Below are 11,350 nucleotides of genomic sequence, written 5' to 3'. Positions count from 1 at the left end.
TAGGTACAATCCTTGAACTCATGTCCACTAATACATATTGATAAAACATATATCAAGTATTATACATGTACATCAATAGAAAAAAATCCGTAGATAAGAAGAAAAAAGGTAATTTAAGACATAAAACTTTAATACTAAACACAACAAACCATCCGAAATCATTATTCATTTGGAATGATGTCGAATTTGCGAAGTTTACTTTCAGCTTTGTTATGAATTCTGGTGGAAAAAATCCCGGAAGTAACTTTTACCTCAGAATGTACACTAACAATACAAAGATATCATTCAGGAAGTATTTCAAACATTACTCAGCAAATTGTACCAGGTTCAAAGAATGAAAGTTTATTATATTAATGCTTACCTTTCAGACTGCCGGAGAGTATAGATGTATATCCCATGTTTAGAACAAAGCAGGAAGTCACTAAAGATTTATATTGAGGATGAGTGGTGACGGAACAGTTCCACCAAATGTCTTTCTGCAACCACAGACAACGATAGGTGAGTCGTGTTACGTATGTACTTATGAATATATCGAATTAATTGCATTGTGAATCCATGGGGTATATTTTTGTGTTCACCTGCTTCTCTATCGTCTTTACTTATCACTTGAGTAAAAAAGAATTAATGGACATTTTCAGTTGGTTTAAATATCATTTCTTATTTTAACTCAAGTCCTCTCCTTAATGAATACCTAAGATGTAAGCGATTCACAACTAAATCACGTGATAACAACAAAATATGGCAATGACGAATGCAAGAACTACTATTATAGATATATATTACAATAGGTGATGGGGTGATGATGTGAGATTAGGATGTGAACAGGTATTGAAAATATAATCTTTAAACTTCTGTCCAATGCTGATATTATTATTACATTCTGTCTACGTTGGCTGCTTTGTATGGATGGATATTTGCAGTGAAAAGTCTATATCATTAAAATTTTAACACGTTTTTCACTTTTTGACTATTTACCAAAAACACGTAGAAGTTATTACATGGCATTGATAAGTAAAAAATGTCAATAACATTCATTAATCTTGAAAGCCATAATGACACTTCGGCGATGGCTAGAGATAAAGCACCTCGTAATGGAATAAATCAAGCTTTTCCTGTGTGTTCACTTTTTCACAAATTAACTTGAAAGAAGTGCAATGTAAATTATCGAATGCATGTTCATGAAGTGCAAAGACTAGTCGAATTTCTGATCCGTCACAAGTATAAAGATATCGGCAATACTTTTTTTTATTCGATCTAGTTTCTGCTTACATAAGACAGCAAATTGTTTGAGGAATGCAAATATAAGTGTTGAACTATCTTGCCATAATGTTTATTATATGTCAATGAAATGATAAAATTTTAGATGAAAGCGTACCTTCACAACTTTGTTACAAAATCTAAATGCTATGACAAGATTTTATAATGTAGTTTTCATGGAACTCCACACGTTTGTAATTTTAAATGGCTGCTTCTTTTTTATTTGAAGAAAATCCCTTATTTTGAAAGTTTTCCTCAATTCCTTCTTTTCCAGATTTGAAATAGAATTAAATTATCTATATCCATATACAAGTATATTTATGTAAACATTCACTTGATTCCATTTACTGGGGAAAATTGAATTAGTTCCTTTTTATTTTCAATTATTTTTAATGACGGACATTATTTTGCTTAGAATTAAAGTTGAAGAAAAAGTACAAATATATATATAAATATTATGATGTAAGGGAATGTTATTGAAACCACATGTGCTAGGCAGAAAACTCCTCCCTCTTGTTTTTTAAATACATTTTTGGCCAAGAAATCATGATATTTCAACAAATGTTTTTGTTTTAAAAATGAAAGAAATGAGAGAAAATGGAGTGTCAATAAAAAGGAGGCCTTTTCATGGAGGATAATAAAGAGCAATGAATTATAACACAAAAAATTTCACTTCGAGGCTCGGGTGATAATTTCAGACCAACACAATTCATGTTATCTACCGAGTCATATGAATGGAGGATGTGATCAATTTTACAAGACCACAAGATATGAATTTTCTTTACTGCTTGGAGATGACCTGATGTATTTAGTTTACCTATACGAATATGTTAACTGCACATTCGCGTTTCTTAAATCAATCGTACATTTGGACATGTATCGTCAATGGGAAAATATAACTTTAGTCATCCTATTACGGAAAGAAATTATAATTATTAAAGATTTTGTCCACATTTTTACAGGAGCTCAGGATCTATTAATGCTAGGAGTCAAATATTATGGATTCATCCGAAAACGCGGGCAACTAGAGAGAACCTTAGAAAGTCTGCCGGTTATAAAATTAATTATAACGAAATGTAAGTTGATTGAAATCCTATTAATGGTTTATACATACTTTGTTCGTCCTATTTATATGAATTCATTTTCCTCACATATAGTCCTAGTCATGTTATTTCACAGGCAAATCAACAGGCAGAAGCTGTTGCCTGTTTCTAATTATCATTTCATTTTTGTAGGTCTTCAGTTCACATACTTATAAATAAATATTATTGATTTATAATTTTCGAATTCGCATAATTTGGATATTAAAAAGATGCATATTTGGTATATAACTTACACAGTTAGTTAGACGATTACATCAGAATGCTAGGTATGGTTATCATTTGAATACAGTTACGAAAACGGTTTGAAATGGTAAACAATTTTGACCGAATATCTATACCATATCTCCTTTCTCCATAGGGCGTCAAAAGTTTGCAGTGATTTCCAAGGGGTGTTTATACGTTTATAACGATGAGTTTTCTACGTCGCCGTTCCAATCAGTATCACTCAGGGGATACGACCAGTAAGTTAACCTTTTTAATATCAGTAAACAGGGAAGGCAAAATAAAAGTAATTATGGACACTGGCGTAGGCAAGGGCGGGGGTGGGGGTGCAAATGGGGGCAACTGCCTCCCCCCCCCCCCCCCCCCCCCCCGAGGTGACTTTCTTGAAACGTGTAAATCCGTTGAGTTTTTAATGGGGGGAAGGGGGTGCAAGACAGCTTTGAGCTTGAATATTGTTGATCGAAAAGAAAACGCCAGCTAACTCTCCATTTCACCCTAACCAACTCGTTTCTTTTACCTGAGCAGTAGTCTATGCTGATTTTTGATGTTTATGTATGTTGTCATTTACTGATATTGTTATGTACATGTAGTCCGACATTATTTTGTTTCCATTTGTATCTTTTCTAATAATAAATAATAATAATAATCTTTGATTTATTTCAATACATTATATCGACTTATCAAAATACGCTCAAAATGCAGGAAATGGAGCCAAAATTTTCAAAATTTTCTTGGGGGAGAGCCCCCAGACCCCTCGCCAAAGCTTCGCGCCTTTCGTAAATTTAGTATGGCAATGTGTTACAAACGTGATTCTTTCACAATTGATGTTGTATGTCATTCTGGAATATACATGTATTAGTGCAGAAAGTACTGTATTGATATTTGATTCTATTTTAACATTCTGGTTTTTTTTTGTTTTTTTTTTATCATTTTCTTCATTTTTTTCTATCTATTTTTTCATTTTTTTCTATCTATTTTTTCATTTTTTTGTGAGGGGGTCTTTTTTTCTTCTTATTTTCTCTTTTCATGTATTTATTACCTATCGAAATATATAAACTTTATTTATTTTACCACAATCGCTAAAATAAGTTACAGCAACTTGTACTATAAACTCTTGTTGAATCAGATGTAACCTAAACAGATGTTTTTTAAATATCATATGACACAAGAATTTTTTTCCATGAGTGGAATCGTGTTGTGAGAAGTGGCATATTACCTGTTTGTTTGATATGGGCACCAGTGGCTCTAGGAGTGGTTATTTTCAATATGTGAACAAATTGTGCAATATAAAGCTGGACGTTTTTAATGCTCGTTCGTTCCGTTGCTGTATATACAATGTTTTCGTTTAAGAATGTGACATTGCTTTATTGAATTGACCACGATTTACACAACTGGTATTGTTGATGAAGCAGAAGACGCTTACCTTTTGCTAACACCTGGTCTTATTCTCCTTGTACTTTTTCAGGAGTTCTCATGTAAATAATTCTTTTAATCGCCCTACTTTTATTGAATTTATTTTGTATTATGAATTTGTTCACATGTTGGTATTTTTTTGTCGTTCCTTTAACTTTTATCTGTGTCACAGCATATTCTTGATATACCCATTAAAACTCAAATTATACGCACAAATTTGTTTGGTGACAATTGTACCCCTTCATTGTGATAAGCGGCGAGTATATTTCATAAAGTTATTGTTCCGAAGTGAGAATCAATGTGTTACAGAGAAACTTTTTCGTTCCGACCAAACAGAAAATAACTATAAGCTTACACTACCTTTTCTGATAAACCAGTTTATGAATAAATAGTATATATATCACCCTCTAAGACTGAGATAAGGAAGTATGAAGTTGGCCAAAAAGAGGCTTGTACAGTGTTTGCAATTAAACAGTTGATCTCGAGGATTGAGATTGCCATATCTCTCCTCCATTGGTGAATGATTATTTTTGTACTTATTATAAAAAAACACCATGCTTTTCACTAAACTACAAACGCATCCCTTAACCTTAATTTTTTTCATATATCATATAATATCATTTTCCAGTGTTGTGAGAGAAAAAGAAAATTACTCCGAACGCATGAAAAGCTTTAAACTTTACTCCAAAGAACAACCGGGACGCAAACAGTTTATATTCGGTTCCGCAACTGATGGCGATCGGAAGGTAATGCCAACCTCACTTACATGTCATGGACATCTTCATTTGACAGGAAATATAGGTTTTAACTGACAGATAATCTTTAATGCACGTGTCATTAATTTATTGCATGCTATGATAATTCGAATGTCTTATCTTCGAATTTTAATCTCATACCTCAGTGCCATTATTATGTATTATCTGTTTTATAATAGCATTCCATTTTACAATTAATTATCCTTCTCTGCGATTATGGTAATGTGTATTGGTGGCGGTTTCGGGGTGGGTGGCGGTCGAAGAAAGATAGACTTAAAAATGACGGATAGCAAGGAACAAGTGGCATCCATGTAACGCATTTTTAAAAATGAAAGACAAAATGGATGGTGTTTAGTTACAAATAGATAATTAAACTACCACAATGAAGCATACATATGTAACCTTTACATGTTCTGTGATATTATATCAGAATTAGGCAATTTTGTATAATTATAAGACTAGTGCACCTCACTGTATAAATTTTGACATTTCATTCGATCAATTATGATTTCCCTCCTCCTCCTCCGAGGTTTCATAACTGACAAGCTCGTTCTATAAGGGCAATATACCTGTATGGTGCAGTATTTCAATATATTATTCTCAATTTGTATTGAAAGATTATGTTTATTCTTTCATACAGTCGGTCTACACAAATGGATCCCATCTTACTTTCTTGTTTATGTTTCATTTTTGATTATGATATATAACGACATGCGTACATTGCCTGAAAGTAGCATACATGCAAGGATAACAAAGAAGTTATTGTTATTGGTAATGTCATTTGTGTAATCCATCTAATAAAAGTGTCGTTGTCATGTTGCGTTTAACTGACAAAAAACTTTGTGGTATCATTTCGAAGGTAATGATTATTTTCCTAAATCGCTTCATGTGTTCAGAAGGTCTCGTTTGAGACTTTTTGAATCATGGTTCTAATTTGGTACTATGCCCATACGTTCGTCTTCTTAATTTAAAAATTTTAATTCACTAATCTTGACTAGAACAAATAAATTGCAAATACATCATTCTATTTTATAGATTTTTATGAATCTTCTACAATAACGTTGAATTTCTTGTCCTTTCCAAGTTCTCCACATGATCTTTAATGTCTTTATTGTTTCAGAAATGGATGAAAAGTCTTAAAGAAGAAATGATGTTAGCCAATGAAGCTGAAGATGAAGATGATGAGTGAGTCTGCAACGGCAAGGGGTCACCGATATTAATTAACTTTTGAAGAAGAATCAATTTCTGTTATAGTTCTATAAGATTACAGATACTCTAAAATCATATGTTTTCATGGGCTCAATGTTTGTGGGCTTTCCCGAAAAAAATCACTTCTTCGTGTGCACTTGATTTCGTAGATTAATATAACTGAATTTATACTTATATCGACAGTAGATGGACAGATAAATTCATAGATAAAGAGTACTCATGAAGTCAATTAGAACAAACCTCATATATGTGGAAAGAGTTTCCACAAAATCAACGCAAATAAATTCTTCGCGAAAATTGATAATCTTGAGTTCATTAATATGAAAATCATGAAATTTATTGAATTATAAAGTAATTGCGTCTCGCTATCAAGAATTTCATTTTCCTCTCGTCTCCTCGGTTTTAAAACTTTAGGCCCTTAGCATCGCTGACAAGTCATGTAAGGACGACACCACTTTATGATGAGGCTGATTCATTTTAACAGTGCTGTATCTTCTTCAAATTTTTCTTTCGTTTTCTTGTCACTAAATATCACTCGTATGTTGTGCATATGCAGTAAAGATGAGTCTCCTTGAAAAATTGTTTTGTGTAAACATATATGTTATAATTGTGTTTGATATATGCGCACAACATTTTGAAAATGAAATTTAAACGTTGAAATTCAAAATAATAATGTTCTTTTAGTTCAGAAAGTGGACTCGGACCGACCGGTGACGACGAACCGGAAGATGAATACACTTACCTTGAAAAACAGGTTAAGATCAAAGTTTATCCTCCTGTGATACCTCCTAGACCACAAGCCTCAAAACCAAAAACCAACAGGAAACTACCAGGTACACCAATTTCGATATCTAATTAAAATCTTTTATGAATTCTAAACTATTTTAAGACTTAAATTTTAAGATTTAGAAATTGCTTTTTTAATGAGATTGGAACATGAAATGAAATGAAGAAATTATTCTTATAATATATGTAAACGATGAAAGAAGTTTCTATTTTATTTATGATTACTTTCTTTTTTATCTTAAAACGTCCAATTTTAATTTTCAATGGTTGCAGTATAAAATGGAAATAAACGTCTTTGTGTTCAGATCACGTAAATATACCTGGTGGTTTGATTGTTAAATACTTGGGTTCCATTTTTCATGGTGGGTATCTTCGATGAAACAGAAGACACGTACTCTACCGGAACGCGTGGTCTTATTAAACTTTTCAGGGTTCTCCATGTAAATCTGATCTCTTTATATTTTCCGTCCTTATGTCGATTATGAAATTGGACTACGTTTTGCTGATGTTCTTTTTTTATTTCGTTCAATATCACTGACTACTTTTTTCCTATTGTACCGTTATTTTGTTTACAGAACCAGGATTCGATCAGGAATCTGATGATTCAGACTACGATAAGATAGCTGAGGGAGAATTGTCAATCATAAGGGGAAGACCACCTTTACCAGGTGAAAAAGAAGAAACCAATATATAACCATTGGGTCATATCGCGATCCTCAATGTTAAAACTGTAATATTCCAAAGATGTAATACATGGAACCTCATACTTTCCTTTGATCTGAGTATCATGTCTCTGCTTTTGTTATATGTACTTTTTTGTATTACTTTGGTTCACCGCTTATTCCAACAAGAAATAGTTACTGAATTCGAAAAATGTCATTTTTGACAGTTACACTGAAATTTTGTATCATCAGTTTGTAATCTTTTAATTCTTCGCAAGAACATGTGTTTGCTTTTAATTTACAACAGAAATCCCGAAAGATGAACAAAAGACTACAAAAGATCATTTGTCACAGAAGCCAAAGGCTGCAAAACCTCTACCGGCAGCAAAACCTAATCTTGTAAGTGTCATTTTCATATTCCTATGTGTCGGGAGGTGTTTTACGTTTTTAAATATATAGCATTTCCATTACACTTTCATACTTTTTGGTATATAATTTAACCATAAAGTAGATTTCCATATCTTCCCGCTTTAAAAAAACACCTGCCAAACTAAAGGAAATAGCTATTGTGTTGTGTCAATTTTTTTTCATTTCGAAAGTCTTTTTTTTAATTTTGTAAAAGATGTCTCCAAATAATCTTGTTTTGTTATACAAAACATTTACTTCAACAAGAGCAGTGTGCATTTACATTCCAAAATATCACTTGTTATACATGCTTAACTGTAAAATCTACTTTGCAGCGGAGACAAGTATCCAAGGACGACTTCATGTTCGATAGTTCAGATCGTGTGCAAGTGGAAACGTAAGTTGTTTTCAATTGACTACAATTGTTTTCTATTTACTATAGTTTACCAAAACGAAGTGCGTTACGGACACTTACCAACAGAAACATTGATAAGAATATCGTCAAACCCAACTTTATTCAGTGGTGGCATGATATTGGTCTGTATTTAATACATTTAGTATTTCTTTTCATCAAACTTCTAAAGTGCTGTGATTGGTATAATCAGTGTATTACCGGGAAATGTTAATAATTGAGAAATAGTCATGTATCAAAATTGTATTATTATTCTGCATTCAATAATTTATATGAAAGTCAAAAGATTCCTACAAATGCAGTAGGTCATGCTGCAGCTTGCATCGTAACATTTCTTGAAGAAGACTGGATGAGAAGTTTTTGTGATAAGTAAATCAACATCATTTATTATTGTTTTTAAGTAATTAAATCGGTAAAACAAATCCTCCTTTAAGGGTATCTTTTTATTGAAAGAATTATATCAACGCGTGTTAAAGGTACCATACGCTCTGCTTTTTTGTTTTTTACTAATTTGTATGTTTTGCATAATTTTTAGAATTCTTTCAAAAAAAACGCAAGGAACGTATTTAGTCAGGAAGTCAAGATCCAACGATAATGAGGTAAACTTTCGCCCATTTGATTAACACAAAATCTAATTTTGTAATACTGGAGCTGATCGTACTAAGAGTTGAAATTGAATTCAGGTTAACATATTCAGACAATATATACAAATAATACATATTCATAGTTGTATATTTATTACAATGTGAAATCAACGTCGTGATTTTCTCTCTCAACACCGGCATGAAATCAAGGATTTTACCATGAAAATAATTCAATCATATTTTGTATTAGTTATGCTTCTGAAACAAAACGTACTGATACCAGTGTACATGAACTATTTGTCATGATAAAAAGTCCGTTTTTTATAACACTATCACAAACTATTTACTATATGTAGTATACACGCTTATAACATCACTCATTGTACAAGTTTACGTCAAAAGAACATGATGACGTCATGAATTTATGACCAATGAGAAAATGTTGCTGTTTCATATTGATTTTTTGACATATACACATTAAAATTGTGTTACGTTGCATTTTTGTTATTAAGTTATGAGAACCAGTTTTTATTTCAGTGTAAACTTAACCAGATACATTAAATATCTTCTTTCCGTTCTTTAGAAAATATTGTAATGGCAAAACTTTTGAGTAATGAAATCATAATTTTCTGTCTGTTGTTAAATTGGCACACATGTTTTAACAAATTACGCACATGTAGAAGATGCTTAATGAGATCTTCATTCTGTTTAGGTATTGTCGGTGCAAACTGTTGACGGCATGAAAGAATTCAAAATATTCCGAAAGGTAATGTTTTCATCTTGGTAACATACACTAGAGAATTCTTATTTCTATATGAATCTAATAACTTCTAATATCAATACTGCCTAGATTTTCTTACACGTATCTCCGTTTGACAAGGAAGAAGTTTTGAGTTGAAAAACAGTTAGCAATTCCTTTATATATAATGATATCCTTACTGAAATTCAAGTTTGGTTGTATTGTCTCTAATTCCAAATTTGTATTAAAAGCTTCTTTTCACCTGTGTGTCTTGCACGGTCTTTTCATGTTAGTTTGACACGATTTGTGCACCAATTAAAGCTGCACTTTATTTTCTATTAATTGCGAACGTTAACCAATCTGATTAGATATTAGATGAGAATTATATCTTCTTTTTGTTTGATTTTTATTTCAGCGTAACAATAAAGAAAACATATCTATCAAATTATTTTAAAGCCTTGAGCAATCACTTAAAAAGTGCTAAAAACGTTTAATTTCTGGACAACATACTATCAGCTACCTCTTCTTACCATAATACATGTATATTACATGTACCACGATACTTCTCATGCTTACTATGAATTAAAACCTGTTTAGTTTAAAATTGGTCTGATTCTTTCATCAGGTTTTAACATATTCTGTTACTCTACACTATAAAATTTGGTGAAAACACATCCCGTAAAGACTTTGATTGTTACTGTAAAGGGTTTTTTTTCCTACTATTCAAATTTTCACGATTTCGCCGTAAATACCCAACAAACTAGATTCATTTCCGGGAAAGTCAGACCAGACTGTTGTTCTCTCTTACTATCTATTTTTCAGTGTCTATTTTGCAGTTTCGTTCCGTTCTCGAAAACACTCTACACTAAACTTCATAGTAATTGGAAAGTTTTAGACTATTTTTTTTCAATGAACACGAATTGCATAATAATGATAATAATGCGATGCGGGTATTTTAAGACAAATTAAAAGTAACACACCATCCTCTTGAACTGTTTAGTATATGTAAAGTATGACATGGACTCGTGCATGAATCATTGCTTCTTTTATATTTTCAGGATGGGCAGTACAGTATTGATCACAAAAATTCCTTCAAGACCTTAGAACGCCTTGTAGAGCACTATAGTAAAGAAAAGCTTCCAAATCGCCCTGAGTCACTTAGTAGAGGGTACAGCTGTACCGATCTATCGGTACCTATGTAACCAACAATATTGTATGCCATTGTTTTAAATACAAAGGGTGCCAATTTGAGTCATAATCTTCCAATTATTGACGATTCAATTTTGCCAGGAAGACACTTTCAGTTCAGTCCAATATTGCATGCAATCCAAAATATCATATCCAAGTTATCTGGATACCGAGTGATTTGGAGGTAAAAAATAGGTGGTTGAAATGAAAATTTCGTTGTGAAACTTCTTAAAAAGTCATTTTTGTAATGAAAATATTTTAGACGTTCCATTTGCTTAAAATTGAATTGAAAAAGAATGCCTTGCGGTTATAAATTTTATACTTAGAGGCGATGAGCGACCCAAATTTTCACTCCTTCATGTATTCCATCCAGTCTCAGATGCAACAGTATATAAAGTTAAAACCTATCTCAAGGGATTTGCGTTGATGATCTAGCAGTAGAACCCGCGGAAGCTGTCGCCATCGCAATTAGAATTACACATTAATGCAAATATATCTACTGTCTAAGAACTACTATGCTTTATATACACTGTATATAATAGCAATAAATGGAATCATATTGAAAACATTTTTATAGGGTAACGTGAGTCTTGCACCAATCCAGATATTGTGAAT

The 11,350-nt window shown here is 32.2% G+C and overlaps 1 protein-coding gene across 1 annotated transcript; it reads left to right on the top strand.

Moving 5' to 3' along the window:
• Positions 1-426: 426 nt before the first annotated feature.
• Positions 427-10,749, top strand: LOC132561050 (uncharacterized). The gene is made up of 12 exons (XM_060225766.1): positions 427-498; positions 2,220-2,333; positions 2,719-2,821; positions 4,624-4,741; positions 5,871-5,935; positions 6,644-6,792; positions 7,321-7,413; positions 7,715-7,806; positions 8,148-8,209; positions 8,760-8,823; positions 9,521-9,574; positions 10,606-10,749. The coding sequence occupies exons 1-12, from the start codon at positions 441-443 to the stop codon at positions 10,747-10,749; spliced, it is 1,116 nt and encodes a 371-aa protein (XP_060081749.1). The 5' UTR covers positions 427-440.
• Positions 10,750-11,350: the final 601 nt, after the last annotated feature.

The sequence above is a fragment of the Ylistrum balloti genome, unplaced genomic scaffold (genome assembly GCF_031769215.1).
Source record: "Ylistrum balloti isolate Yb309-2 unplaced genomic scaffold, AGI_CSIRO_Ybal_v1 Utg371142, whole genome shotgun sequence".
NCBI lineage: Eukaryota > Metazoa > Mollusca > Bivalvia > Pectinida > Pectinidae > Ylistrum > Ylistrum balloti.
Note: the sequence above shows the minus strand (reverse complement) of the source record. Positions and strands in the feature narration are given on the sequence as shown.

Coding starts and splice junctions, on each gene's coding strand:
- LOC132561050 (XM_060225766.1), top strand. CDS start 441: ATGAGTGGTGACGGAACAGTTCCACCAAATGTCTTTCTGCAACCACAG. Junction 4,742..5,870: donor CAACTGATGGCGATCGGAAG/GTAATGCCAACC, acceptor TTATTGTTTCAG/AAATGGATGAAAAGTCTTAA. Junction 8,210..8,759: donor GATCGTGTGCAAGTGGAAAC/GTAAGTTGTTTT, acceptor CATAATTTTTAG/AATTCTTTCAAAAAAAACGC.